The 14,866-nt window shown below is 41.3% G+C and overlaps 1 protein-coding gene across 2 annotated transcripts in view; it reads right to left on the minus strand.

Moving 5' to 3' along the window:
• Positions 1 to 98: 98 nt before the first annotated feature.
• Myb (proto-oncogene like protein Myb) overlaps positions 99 to 14,866 on the minus strand; it is a 60,534-nt gene continuing 45,766 nt past the window's right edge. For both annotated transcript variants that reach the window (XM_078185292.1, XM_078185291.1), the window contains exons 2-10: positions 12,269 to 12,434; positions 9,462 to 9,626; positions 6,368 to 6,689; positions 4,361 to 4,700; positions 3,864 to 4,285; positions 3,377 to 3,693; positions 3,179 to 3,268; positions 604 to 729; positions 99 to 246 (exon numbers count right to left, since the gene is read on the minus strand). In XM_078185292.1, coding sequence (XP_078041418.1) covers positions 112 to 246; positions 604 to 729; positions 3,179 to 3,268; positions 3,377 to 3,693; positions 3,864 to 4,285; positions 4,361 to 4,700; positions 6,368 to 6,689; positions 9,462 to 9,626; positions 12,269 to 12,434 — 2,083 coding nt within the window. In that variant the 3' untranslated portion in view covers positions 99 to 111. The remainder of the gene's footprint in view (positions 247 to 603; positions 730 to 3,178; positions 3,269 to 3,376; positions 3,694 to 3,863; positions 4,286 to 4,360; positions 4,701 to 6,367; positions 6,690 to 9,461; positions 9,627 to 12,268; positions 12,435 to 14,866) is intronic.

Genomic DNA, 14,866 nt, shown 5'->3' on the forward strand with positions numbered 1-14,866 from the left:
TTCCTTAAACGGAAGCGCCGCATAGTTTTTAAACTACGACTAGTTCAACGTCGCGTTTTTCTTTTGTACCACGAAGGGCGACCATGGGCCCCTACGGCTGTAGAAACGCTCTCAGAAATTCAGAAATCGTGGGCGCAGCGGCAGGTAACCGTGGCTGCTGAGGAATCGACGTGCAGCTAGGGTCATATCGAGTTGATCGCGCGTTCGTCCGCAGGCCACTGTCGTCCATTGCGCCTCCAATTGTAACTGTAACGATATTATCAAAATATTAACACTGGAGACTATAAAACGGTCGAAACTATACCAATTGTATGTGCTAAATCGTACAAAACATTTCCAACTATTTGGATATTGTTACTAATCAGTAAATGTATTTTTATAATTGTTACAAATAGACTGCGGACTTTACGCAAGAAAATAATTGTCTGTATCCATTACAAGACAAGTCTAATTTTTCATCTTTCTTTAATAATTTTGACAAAATTAATACATCAACAGTCTTAGCTTCTTTAATCCTGTCACTCTTTCATTTTTGTCATAAAATCCACAGTCCAGTTATTAGAAATTAAAGACAGATTATGTTAGAAGAAAACAGGGACTCACCTTGGCGCGTTTGACTGGCCTGAGTGGTAGAGGGCTGATGATACAGCAGGGACTGTCGAACGCTTCGAACGTGATCGCTCTCTTGGCGTTAGGCTTCCGCTGTACGGACGCAAAGTCGTGGGAAGTCTGGAAAGGATAGACACACTAGCTACAGCCGGCAATTAAAAAGTATTTGTGTTTTGAGACAATCCTATCCAGGGATTGTCTCTGTGCCAAGTGAAAAAATAGTACGCTCAAAAAATGACAGACGAGAAAAAGAAAGAGAGAGAGAGAGAGGGCCGCCGATCGATTTCACGCTTCGGAAGTCACACACTCGGTAGAGTGGGGGTACACCAGAACAAAAGAGGCGGCACGAATATATATAGTATGTGTGTGTCGTGTAATAGAAAGAGAGAGAGAGAGAGTTATATAAAGAGTAGGGGGACAGAAACAGAGAGGGCTTAGGGACTCACTTCTGAGAAAAATTAGGGGACTGCGTCGACTCGTCCTTACACGTGTTCTCTCACCGGGGGCAGTTTTCGCGCCACCGCTATAGCGAACTGCTGTGACATGACTAGGCCTTTTTTTCTCAATTTTACTTTTTCCCGTTTCTCTTTTACACGGTTACATGTCGCTTTTAGAATAAGCGCCGTCTCGAGGCCGCCACTCAAAACCGTCTTTGGACATAGTCGTTTCTTGGGACAGGTGTATACGATAAGAGGGTGGGAGCAGGAACGGGGAGTGAAGTACTTTGGTACGCTAGGCCAGGCCTATACAAGGAGTTCATTTTTACGTTCGAGTTAGTTTATAGACATGCGGCAACTGAACGTTATTTACGAAAGAAGTAAAAATATATAAATATATGAATATATTAATATGGTAATAAATATTTAAAAATATTATTTTTTTTATATATATATATATTTTTGTGTTATATACCTAGATATGTACATACACCGTTGTGCAGGATCTGGGGATCGCTTTAAGGACGAAGGTGTTACAGGGATACAATTAGCGAACGTACTGTTCGAAGAGAAAAAAGTACGCGTCCACCATTGACGTCTATGGCTCTTAGCACATTGTCCAAGATAGCAAGCTTAGTATTTTTGTCAGATAAGTTTGCACAAGATTGTTTTAAGAACGATATTATCGATGGACAGGTAGAATGGTCATGGTGTAAGCATGTACGTTTTTCTTCCCCTCTATTAAATGCATGTTCCATGCCGCGAGAGTTATCGGTGACCCGTTTACCAAAAGCAAAACAATCTCTTTTTTGCATTCCGTTGTTTGGTATTTAAGAACTTATTGTTAGAGGACGAAAGTAAGACTGTAAACGACACTACACGCGTTCGTAAACTGTGTACGAAGACCACTAGGGTCGATGACCATCGGTTTACATGCTTTTTGCATTTTCGTTTGTTTCGCATCATTTACACGAATCGTTATTTCATCCGTATGTACAAGAATAGCTTTTCCCAAATCGTTCTGTCGTTTCCCAGTAGAAAATACACTGAATTCTATAGAAAAAAAGAAGTAGACCATGATCGTTCGACAAACTTAAAAATTAATTATTAACACGTCGACATCACTGGGATCCGTAATTACAGTTCACATTGTCCTGATAGCGTTATAACGCTCGCGAATAATTTACACGAATTAAAGTATCAACAAAATAGTTCTCAAAAAAAAAAAAATAAAAGATAAGAGTAAGTGAAAACGGGCACGAAGCTCGAAAAAACATAATTCAATGCTTAGCGAAATTAGATCGTAGGAGAAGCCAGTGACTAAAGCAAACAAAAACGAAACAAGGTTCTACCGTGCGTCGACTTTTCAAACGATATTCGAGTTTTTTCGGTCGAATGTAAATAAGTACGAATGTATTTAATACGTAATAACTAATAATGTAGACGAATATAAAAAAAAAGAATTGTATACCCGCGATTAATAACTTAAGTACTCAATCGGAAGGCGATTCAACCACCGGCATAATCATTTAAATAACGCGTTCTCTTTACCGTAACTTACGTTTAAAGGTATTCAGAAGACCCTACCAGCTACGTATAAATAATTTAACAGAATAAGCATAATTGTAAACGGAATAAGTTAATCTATAAATAAATCAAACGGTATTTATGACATTAATGTTAGTCATATTATACTTAGAGACTTACAAGACGGAAAAAAGAACGCTAATAATCTTTGGATTGGACGATTACCAGGGCGACGTAAACAGGTCAATTAAGGGTCGCGATGGTTAGCTACCGAGGTTACGTTTTCTTTCTCCGCGCGCCTTGGCGATTAACATGTATTCATAAATTAATAACTAAAAAAAAAAACAAAAAAGTATGAAAAAACAGAAACAGGTTGGATGGACAGAGAAAAAAGAAGCGAAAAGGTTATGTCGAGGTTATGCAAGAGGCAGGCAGAATTAAAAATGAAATGAACATAAAGGAAGATGATAGAGACAAAGAGAGTGTTAAATAAAAGAGAATTAGGCCGGCTAGCGTGTCTAAAGGCGATTGGTACGGGAATAATACCAGGTAAGGGCTGGTTGATTTTGAATCTGATTTTGATTATGATGGATATGGTTCTCTACCTTTACGGGACTAGTCCCTGCTGTTAAGAAACTATCCTCCAGTGCCACTGATGACGGGGAGAATAATACAGATGTGTCCAAACTTTTACTCTGCAAAGAACAAAGATATGTTATTGCATAAAATATTTTCTCGCGATCTTATAAGTAGCGCAATAACTATTTTTAGTAAATAAGAATTGTAAACGTAATTCGACTTACGGGTGTTTCTATAACGAAACTTATTTCCGAATTATCTTGAGAAGCATTCGCCCAGGCTTGGCAAAGAGCTTTCCGTGCTCTCTTTCCGCCGGGAGCGCTGTTCTCTTTACCCCGTCGTCTTATCGTGCCATAACCAGAATCTTGGAGGAGAGCACTGGTCCCAGCTAAACTTTCACGATCGGTTTCCTGTTTGATGATTTCGGTTAAGGCATCGAGACGACTTGGGGTAGCAGGTAACTGAGTAGTCGCGCCGCTGCGTCGTTCCAGCTCTGCCAGAGCATTCTTGAACGGCGTTGGCGTCCTCGGCGTATTGCCATCTACGAATACAGTTTTGTAAGTTAAAAGACACTGGGTGAGAGTGAACGATAGTATAGATTGGAGACGTACTGTAGGATTAACGCGTTAATTGTTTACAATTTAACAGCAAAAGGAGTTAACTTTTATATGGATGAGTAGCAATATATAAAATGCCTTGAGCATAATGTACCATTTTGACTTCGTCGAAGACCGGTGGGCTGCGGTGTGGTCAGTGGACCAGGGCTGCTCGCCTTAGGCGTGCTGGCCCGCGGCCAGGAAGATGTTTCCGGGCTAAGGCTGTTCAAGAACTGTGACGGGCTGAATGGCAGTTGTTTAATGGGAGTGGATGGTGTTGTGTCGCCGGTCTGTTGCTGCTGTTGCGGCTGCTGCTGGGCTATTATCAAATAGTCAGACTGGTTCCCACTATCTGGGGTGTCGGTTCTCTGCTGAAGTGCTTGAGTGTTTCTGCGCCTGCGGAGAATCGGTGGCGGACTGCTTCTCTCCTTCTCTGCCATGCTGCTCGACATCTCTTCCAAGTCCGGCATGGGCATCAGTCTGATTTCCGAGTTCCTCGAGTTGGTCGCCTCGCCTTGTATTTGTAAATCGAAAAACCTGCAAGAAAATAGTCACGTGAACGGAGAAACTCGTGGATACAGTGAACTGTTTTCTCGGATCATCGGAACGTACTTTGTAAACGGTGATATCGGATCAGTCTTGACTTTAACAGACGAGTTAGCCCTCTTCGAAGGAGAATTCAGCCGGGAATCAGCATTGTGCGGGCGATCGTTCAAATTCAGCAGACCCTGGAACGTCTGATTGTTCTGTTGATTCTCCCAGGCTCTGGTCCAATCCACCTGATCAATGTCCAGAGTATTCGATGCGTGGATGGTCGGTTGAATCGTCGTCGCGTTTTCGTTGCTTGTGGACGGTATTTTGAGACGAGCGTGACCAGACGCGTCGTCTTTTACGCAGAGGGTGTCTTTCGGGGTGGCTGATGACGGCTCCGGGGCTTTCCTTCGACTTCGCCCTATGGAACGAATTATTGTTATTATGACTTCTTTTCTGCAAATTACATGAGTTTAAGTATCATGGTTGCTAGAATGCGGAATGCTCGTTGGTCAGCTAGCGGAGACCTGGAGCGACCATTTAAATCATCTGTCAATACCCGCGGGCAAGCATATTTTAAAAAATTAAATACCTCGTGAACCAATAGCACAAAAATAATATTCTAGATCTCAAGCGTACAACTGTTTGAAATGCTTATATTTTATCAACCGTTGGTAATTAAAGGGCACAGCCGATTAAGATGGTCAAAACTGCCCTTAAAGGTTTCTCAATGAGTCATACACCGTTCGATAGTTGACCAATAAAAACTCATCTGTGTAAAATTTTAACCCTGTAACTTGTCCGTGAGGGTAGTTACAGGGTAAATTAGATTTCGCGGTTTTCCGGCATTTTTCCACCTTTAGTGGCTTTCTAAAATTTTGAAAAAAATATGGCTTATTTTGGACATTAAGCCGCATGTTATAGAACTTTTTCAGATTTTTCAGTTGCAAGCTGTGATTATCAAAAATAAAAAACCCCCAGAAAATCGGAAAATTGAAAATTTCTCACTTTTATATTATATCATATTCAAAACTTTTATATTATTTCCCTGATAAAGTACTATCACGGCTCCTGTACTCAATTTTTCTCAGATTTTTTGCCAATCTGCAACATTGTCAAAAAAAATGAAAACCCAATGTGTCGATGTGTTTTGCTGTCAGAATGAAGCTACTACTTTTCTAGCTTACCGCGAGAGTGGATTAAGTAATTTTAAACGTTATTGCATCGAAACAAATAATTTTTTAACCATGAAAATGCAAATTAAGCGAGCAAAAAAATTGTAACGAGCGGAATATATACCGAAATGTTTCCGCTCGTTACAACCCAATCGGTTAGAGCGTGCGATTTCGATGCTGCTGGACTCGGGTTCAAATCCCGTCGGAGGCTAAGTTTTTTTTTCGTAAAACACATTTTATTTTTCCAATTCTATATCACATGGGTTATTTGAATGACTTTACAAATATGTTTGTAATGTTTCAAAAAAATTTTATTAAAGGTGGAAAAATGCCGGAAAACCGCGAAATCTAATTTACCCTGTAACTACCCTCACGGACAAGTTACAGGGTTAAAATTTTACACAGATGAGTTTTTATTGGTCAGCTATCGAACGGTGTATGACTCATTGAAAAACCTCTAAGGGCAGTTTTGACCATCTTAATCAGCTATGCCCTTTAGCAGTTTCAGTAATTTGTCCGCGCGGCAGATTCGAAATATAGTACAGATATCAGCCATATTTAAATGCTTACTATTCCATAAACTAAATACCGCTAAAAATATAATTTTTAACACTCCTGTATTACCGAGAGAATTGTTTAACTTTCGCAAGCTTTTGAAAACGTTGAAGTCCTTCGCAATAAATTCTAAGACATTCGCAAATACTATACGGAACGTACCCGGTGATAAATCTTTGTCCTTTTTCACCCGTAGAAATGCAGTAGCGACTAATGGATAGGTTTTCGAATACGCTTTTTTGTAAGAAAGGGATGGAGGATCCTAAACATCTTAATTGGTATGACATTAGCGATCTTGACCACGAGACGGGACAACGATCAATCTGCGTTGTCCGTGTAAGTAATAAATTCTATGAACCTCTGGTTCCGGTAGTAGATCTTCCTTCCTCAGCCTCGTATTTTCTCCTCATCGTGCTGTTCCAATGGTTCTTAATCGCATTGTCCGTCCTCCCGGGCAGCAATTTAGCGATTTTCGCCCACTGGTTGCCCACCCTGCGGTGCGCCTCGACGATAATTCTGTCCTCCGCCTCCGTCCACGCTGTTTTCTTGATACCCGGGTTCAGGTGGTTGTGCCATCGTTCCCGGCACTGCTTACCGATACGACCCTTCAGATGCCGTGCAATTAACGTCCACTTCTTCGGCCCGTATCGCTCCACCAATTCTACCACTTTTTCGTCCTCCTGCAAACATCGGCAATCATCAGTCGTCGGGGAACGGAAACCTCCTGATTTACCGGTTTCTACCTTCCACGGCCACCGCCGTTCCCTACGAAACCCGAAGCCGCGGCCCTTCATGCGCCTCTCACTTACTACCTGTGTGATTCTACACACTCGAGCATTCCCCCGTCCTCTGGGAAAATTCGAGGAATGCTCGGACATTAGGACAAAGACCGGCATAACAGTCTATCATAATACCTAGGACTATCAGGTTTCAAAGACCGTGCTAGCTCTTTAACGCATTACGTAAAGATATAGAAAATCAAAAATCATTCAATAAACTACTTAACGCCCTTCTGCTTTAAATCCTCAGCGGGTCTTTGATCTCCGATCAACGCGCATTCTGAAAGTCACCGGCGCATTTCCTCGAGGCATCTAATAGAAAACGGTTGGTCAGCGAATCGAGAAAACGACGTCAAACCGAACCACCCCCCGTAGACTCTCGATTATCCGAAGGCGGGGGATGCCGTGAATCGCTGCACGTCTCTCGGAAAGCGTGGAAAGGGGAACATTCCATCGAACGCTTCTTGAACGTGTCGTAGAAAAACGTGAAACCGGCGTGGAGCACCGGAAGGTTCTCCGAGCGATCCCGTCGGCCCAGGCCGAGCCTCGTCGTCTCGTAAGTAATTTCTCCGTTCCTCGCGGAGTCACGAAGAGGCGGAGAACGTGGCGGTAGGTCGAAGAAAGGAGAGAGGAGAGGAGAGATGATCATCGCGCACGAACCTCCGGGGAGAGGCTTCGGCGAGGGGACAGAGAGAACAAACCAGAGGGAGAAAGAGATTGAGCGAGACAAGAGAGAGCGAGAGCGAGAGAGAGAGAGAGAGAGAGAGAGAGAAAAGAAAGAGAGAGGCGGAGACAGAGATGTAGGAGTTGGGCAACGAGGACGCGATGGGTTTGCACTCCCATACCACAAAATCAGGTGCACACCGACGTGGATTCGTGACCGCGTGTACGCGCGTCGGTACACTGGCGGCGGCTTACTTGCCCTTGGCTGTTGCCAAGTGCATTGGCACGGCGACGACGACGCAGCATCTCCGCGGCTCCAGCCTCTCTTCTTCTTATTGCATACCCCACCGAGGCGACCGTGGAGAGCGTTTTCGTTCGTTTCTTTTCTGCCCGGCCCAACGTGTAGGCGTACAGTACCAGCCATATACAGGGCCATGGGAAGGGCCGCCACAGCACGAGCTTCAAAACAACTACGCGGCTCGAGCTTCACAACAACTATGGCTCAAACTTCAAAACAAATGCGATCGACGGCTAGCCGCTGTGGTTTTTTCTTCTTTACATGTGTACGATGTTTACGGAAATTGTTGTTTACATTGCGTGTCATACTGGAAGCACTATAGCTGTCGGATAGACGGCTGGATGTACGCGGTGTCACAGGTCTTTTCGGCGAAACGGTACTGATTTATTCTATGAGCGAAAAAATGAAAAGAGTATCGAATTTTGACTCGAAAATGCTTTATTTTAAAACTTAAATAAAAGGAATAACGACGGACTGTTTTTCATTCGAGATAAAATTATTTTAGTAGCGTTTTTCTTACCAGTATTTATTTATCCTAGTTATATGTACTAATTCGTTTAATTTTCTGTAAATATCAATGCTGTATTTCCAAAAAAGAGCGATGCTACGAAATAGAAATGACGTATGTAAATAAATATTCCTGATCAGTCCGTTGTCATTTCGTATCTTTCTTATAATCTGTTATTAAAGCATTTTAATAAAGCCTACATTTATATGACATTCTCTTGTTTATTTTAGTTGGTAGAATATAATGAAAACCGTTCGAGCGAAAAATCCTGAAACACTCTGTAAATATTCTACTTCGACTGCACTATGTATTGGAAATAGATTAAACTGACAGCCGTGTTCCAGTAAATAAAAATTAACGAGTCGACAATCGCAGTCAATATTCCAACTGATCCGCAAAAATAATTCTTGGTTGTTTAATAAATTCTCGAAAAATGCACTTCTCGCGCAGATCTTAAATACACCCTGTGTGTGGCCTGGAAACTGTGCTGCCCCCCCCCCCCCCCCATATACGAACTTCTTCCGGATACGTTGGCACGGTAGAAGAAACTTTTCGAGAAAGGGGGTGTAACGGTACTTCGCGAACTTTCTGTCGACGACAAGAGAAACGGCCCCCTCGGACGGGCCCAAATATATACTTGTGCAAACTGGTTCCTATACAAACCGAATCCTGATACAGAAGTGTAGAGATATATTTTTGATAAAGATATAGTACCGTCAATGTTTATAAATACGACAGAAATTATAGTTTATATATTTATAAAACGAAGAAAAATTGTATGACGAAAATATACAGAAATTTACATATACAGAAACGACTATAATATACAGAACTAGAGCTATACAGAAATGATCATAATATACAAAAACAAACGATTCATTCCTAGCGTACGTTTTAAGTTTTATATTTTTAATCCTTTATAATATCTCTCATTTTACGAAGTTACCAAGGAGACGATGTTTTGAAATGCGTTATACGTTCCTGAACATTACTGTACATCATTCTGCAATGGAAATCATTTGTCACGTCAAGTTCGATTCCTCTTTTGGCGGCTCAGAGTGCATTCGGGCGAAACGAGAATGGCGGCCAAAGCTACCCTTAAGTGACGGAGATTTCAATGCCAGGCTTCACAGGGCTCGAGAGAGACAATGGCCGGAGAGAGAGGCTCGATGGTAGAAGGGTGCAACAAAATTCAGGTATATACCTCCTTCGTCCAGGGTCCCTTGACCAGCTCCGGATTCACGACCTTTGCCCATCGCTGTTGGCATTGGACGTCGCTTCTATCCGTGAAGTGAGCGGCTATGGTGTCCCATCGGAGCACGGTGCCGCGCTGTTCCACGTTGCCTACCAACTGTTTCAACAAAGCATCCTAAAACAATCGTGAACAACATTTTGAAATATTCGCTCGACAATATTTTGTATTACTAATGACATTGTTATTATTGTTAAAGTATTAGTAATGACATTATTATTATTATTGTTCGGAATTACTAATGACATTGTTATTATTCTCAAGGTATTACTAATGGCATTATTATTATTGTTAATGAAAGTTGGTAGAGTCGACGCAGTCGGGGTCAGGAATGGTACATTGTAATAGCGGCAACATTGTACAAAAAATGACACCTGTTCCTTCCGGCGACTCCTTACAAATTCATACTTAGTAGATTATACATGCTCCCGCGGATATATAGGTTTTGGTAACACGAGTAAGTGAAACATGTACACAGCGTGCCATTTCGAAAATTATTACCTTGCCGGGGAACACTCCGATGGACGATCTCGTCCGGAGGCAGGTGTGTTACCGCGGACGGAATCAAGATCGTTGAAATGTGATCGATAAATCGAGAGGAGGCTACGACGATGCATAAAATTTGGCTCGTTAATTTGCTGCTGTTTAGTTTGATGAACACGTTCCACGAATCCGACGTACGAGCACGGTGAACGTCGGATCGGTTGCAAAATAGTCATTTTGGCGACACTCGATCGACGCTTACGTTATCCTAACCTCTCAGGCACGACGCGCCATTATAGTGGCTTTCGCGGATGTTTCGCGCTTCACTCAATTGTATTATTAACTATTAAAGTAAACGATTAAAGTGAAAGTGTATATATCCAATAAACTAAGAAAAGAGTAAATATAGCTAATACTATATATAACTATACCAAAAAATATATATATTAAGAAAAATGGTTATGACAAAACTTAGTTATGAAAAATTACATTCACGCAAAATCTAGCTGTGCCTAAAAGGTTAATCGACATTTATATTATTTTTTCGGAATAATCAGAAATAAAAATTCTAATAAGGTGTCATTTTTTTTATTTTTTGGTTATTGAATCGTGTCCACAGCGATTTTAACGAGTTTCAAAATTTGTCGTCTTTGTAATAGAGGGAGCAGAGGTCGCACAAATCACGAATTGGTCACCGTTCGTGACTTTGAATTCGCAATTGCGTCAGAATGGCCGCGCAACGAACGCGTACAGGGGGATCGATACACGCCTCTATGATGTTTCCCACGGGAAACCATACGGCGCGGCGGCCTCTGCTCTATGGTAGCATATGACTATGTGGGGTGGCCGAGGGCATCTGCCTGCGGACGTAACTCGTTGTAGACGCTACGAAGGGTGGACCTCTTTTTTTTTCGTGGCCTATGCTCATTGTATCCCTCCCCTCGTGTTACATCCGATCAAAGTCACGGCATGATGACGCGATCGCGTGCGCGCCAGGGAATTTTCATGCCGGCGAGATAAAGGAAAGAACAATGGGACGCCGCTGCCAAGCTCCTTTCATCCGTATCGGCTATCAGAAATTTCCGTCCGCCATCGCCGCCGCATAATGGCCGCTCTCGCGAAATTTCGACGTATTGTTCGCCGCGCTTCTTTCTCGGCCAAGTGAGATTACGAACGCGAGCCGCACTCGCGACGATCGCGACTGAAACGATACTCGCGCGGACGAGAGTCTCGAGACTTGAACGAACCTAGTGTACCTTGACATTCTCCGACAGTAAATGCGAATTACGGCCGAGGATATTGCAGAAAGGATTTTCATTTCGCTCGAGGTTACTTTAATATTTTCTATTCTTCTGATATGCTTACGTTTCATGTTGTAATTCCATGCGAAATTATTATTTAGTTGTAATTAGATTGCGGATTATAAAAATTGTTTACGTTGATCGCAAGACGTAGAAGACACCTGCAATTTTCTTTCTTTGTTACTTTATTAGTATTAATTAAATTATACCAACATTCTTAGATTTAAAAAAATGTTTTTACAACGTTAAATTTTATCTAGGCTAATAGCATAAAGCCTGTGAATCTTTATGCTCTCGAATAATAGAGGCTAGGTAAAAATTAATTTCTTAATACTGTATCTACCACGTCAGTCACATTTTCTATTTAAACATTTTTGGTGTTAGCCATTTTCATAGGAAACGATTGAATACAGTTTTTTAATTGAAATACACTATAATAAAAATTGAAAGATGTCTAAATCAATTCAGTCTTGTAATTCTTATAAAACAACACGTGTCAAATATCTTTAGTTCTCAGTATGTTAAAATCCAAAATCCGCTGAAATGTTAAAAAAACTCAGTACATTAAATCTAATAATAAAACTATTTTTCCCAATGGTCGAGTATAAAACTAATTAATAATCCGCATGAAATTAATTAAATTACTCATTGTCCTTGTAACAATATCAATGAACTGTTTCATAGACGGTAAACTCCAATTTCTAACGCACAGCCGAATTCCGAGTTTCGCTACTACCGGTGTCGCCGCATTAATGTCATATGACTTAGCGTTGCTAGCCATTGATGCTGGACGGGTGTCATATAGCTGTCAGCAATGAACAATTACGTCACGCTAACCGACGACCGATACACATTTCTCTCCACCACCGATTCTCGACGACGAAATTCGGTCACTGACAACAAAATTCGGCCATTGGCGTTGATTACTTGCGAAATTAAATTTTTAAACAACGTTTAAGTTTTCCGTTTCGTTACCTCCAATTTGGTCCATCTTCCTTTGTTTATGTGCTTCCCCTGGCCTTGTGCGCTCGCGTTCGTAGCGGCCGGATTCTGCGACTGGTTAGCGGCACCACGACAGACGCTGCCGCTGTACTCGATGTCAGAGTCTCCACCGCTACTAGAATCGTACCCAGATCTCGATCTAGAAACAAAACAAAGAGAACGTTGATTCTCGTGCTCTAATCTCCCGTCGCTTGAATTCTGCCGGAAATTATAAACGTTATACGCCGATGTCAACTGTAACGAGTCTTGTCGATGCATAACGGAGCAATTTATAATGGTGTAAGTTATTTATACCGCAAGTAATTATTTTTATTTATATTATATAATAAGTATATATATTTACTTACATTTATATTTATTTATACCGCAAATATATAAGTATTTATATCTACAATAATATACACATATTTATAATAGTATCTACAATGATAGATATTTAAAATAATATTATTTAAATATATAATAAATATTACTTATTTAAAATAAATATTATGTACACTGTAGTATACTGTATACTGCATATTTTAAATTCTATATATATATTACAAACAAAGTTATTAAATATTAATTATTAATGATTTAATTATGAATAATACTACTAATAATCCTACATACAATTATTTATAATTAAATCCTACATTAAGACTAAGTCTCCACCCTCAATCGATAAGAGAAGCTCACAAAATAAAATACTCAATTTCCAATGAGCACCGCAAGCTAATAAAATTTTATGAAAATAGGCATTTCCTGTAAATTAATTCTGTTTACTAAAAGCTCTGTTTCTGGATTTTAATTTCCAACTGGCATAATAGCAGGAACCGGGGAACAGCTCGACCGACGAAACAGAATGAAATTGATGGGCAGGCCCGGCGAATTCAGCTTTCTGCGCAGCCTGTTATTCAAGCTCGTCCCCCACTCTCCACCCCCGGGTCGTCCACCCTCGAAAACTCATTATCGTCCGGGGGCCCGAAATTCGCAAGAAGATCGAATACGTGCGAATGCGTAACGGATACAGCTAGTTTTTTTTTTTTCGTCACAAAAGCGAAGACGGGAAATCACGGATGGCTGGCCATCCATCCTGCGCGTTTCTTCCTCTCCTTTGTCGCGGAACCGTCGCCGCGCTCGCCACCCCTTTGTTCTCTCCACCCTTGCTGGGAGACGAAGAGGCAATCTTGACCGCAGCCCGGCCGCGAGTGTTAGGTTTTTGCGGTTACGAGCGGTTTGTGCGCCGTCTTCGTTTTCAAGGACTTCCTGTCCACTTCCTCCGCGGATCGGCCGCGTCGTTCATTCTCGCCCCTGCGACACCGGCTCTTCATTGGCCCCATTGTTTAGGACCGACCACTGTCGACGAAATAAAAACGGAGCCAGCCCGTGATACTAGATCCTCTTCTACACGGGGTAAACGTAATTTTTCAGTGACATCGAGTCGCACGAATTTATTCTTGAAATGTGTGCCATTTTTTAGCGGTCCGTTCAATTTATAGAGGTTTAATTAATTTCCAGTGGATGATTCAATTTAAATTTGTTCATTTAATTTAAATTGTTGCAATATTCGTTTTCTTTTTCGTACTCGATTGTTATAAGTGATTAATTTTTGCAAAATGTTAGTATAGTAACGTTGCTTTTTAAGTATCTTTTAATGTGAATTTTCAGGAAGGGATGAAATTAATATATTTAGAATATTTCGTTTCATTGTGTTCCTTTAAATACAATTCTTCCAAATAATAATTCTAGTAAAATTGTATTACATTACAATGCATGTACGAAGCATCGATTTAAATATTTAAGTAAAATAATGTCAACTTTGTTACATCAAATTAAGTTTCTAAAATAAAACAGACGACATACCTTGAAAATACAAACTCTGATTTTAATATGGGAATAAGAGATGTTAAATTTGTATGGAATTTAGTTGAAATAAGTAATAGTAGATTTAACAAAATACTTGTTGCTATATTTTGAACGATCTGCAAGGGGTGACTTAACTTATTAGCATGATCCAATAGCAAACATAAAGGGGCACATAGCCAAAACTGTGGGACAGTCGAGAGGCTGCGAAAACGTCGAACAGTGTTAACGGTCGTCTCCCATTGACATCTAACGCGCGTGTTCACATTCCAGCCTGGTAACCATGGGCGTCTAAGTTCGCAGAATGACGTAACTCGGCCGCGATAGCCGGTTAACCCAAGATGAAACGCCAGGCCTGTATAGGAAACCGCGTGTAGCACTTGCGCCGGCATACACACGCTCGAATTGAACGCAACGGTCCTCCGCTTATTATGTTTACTGTTTCAGCAACTTACGACCGCGTTTCCGTTGCAAACGGCCGCGCCGTGCGTGCTGTACGGCAAACGGCGCTCATTTAACCCTTTTGTTCCGCTAGCGACTATCATCGTAAAGACGCGTTCTACAACGGCGTAGCGAAACGAGCCGCGTAATTTCTGAGACTACTCCGGAATTCGGTTACGTTTTTTAACTCCGACGAGCAGTTCCAAATTTTTTGGCAGCCGCGCGGTTCACGCTTTTGATCTTCGAGTTCGCTGATTCGATTCGTTAATTTTAATAATGGTA

The sequence above is a fragment of the Augochlora pura genome, chromosome 7 (genome assembly GCF_028453695.1).
Source record: "Augochlora pura isolate Apur16 chromosome 7, APUR_v2.2.1, whole genome shotgun sequence".
Taxonomy (NCBI): domain Eukaryota; kingdom Metazoa; phylum Arthropoda; class Insecta; order Hymenoptera; family Halictidae; genus Augochlora; species Augochlora pura.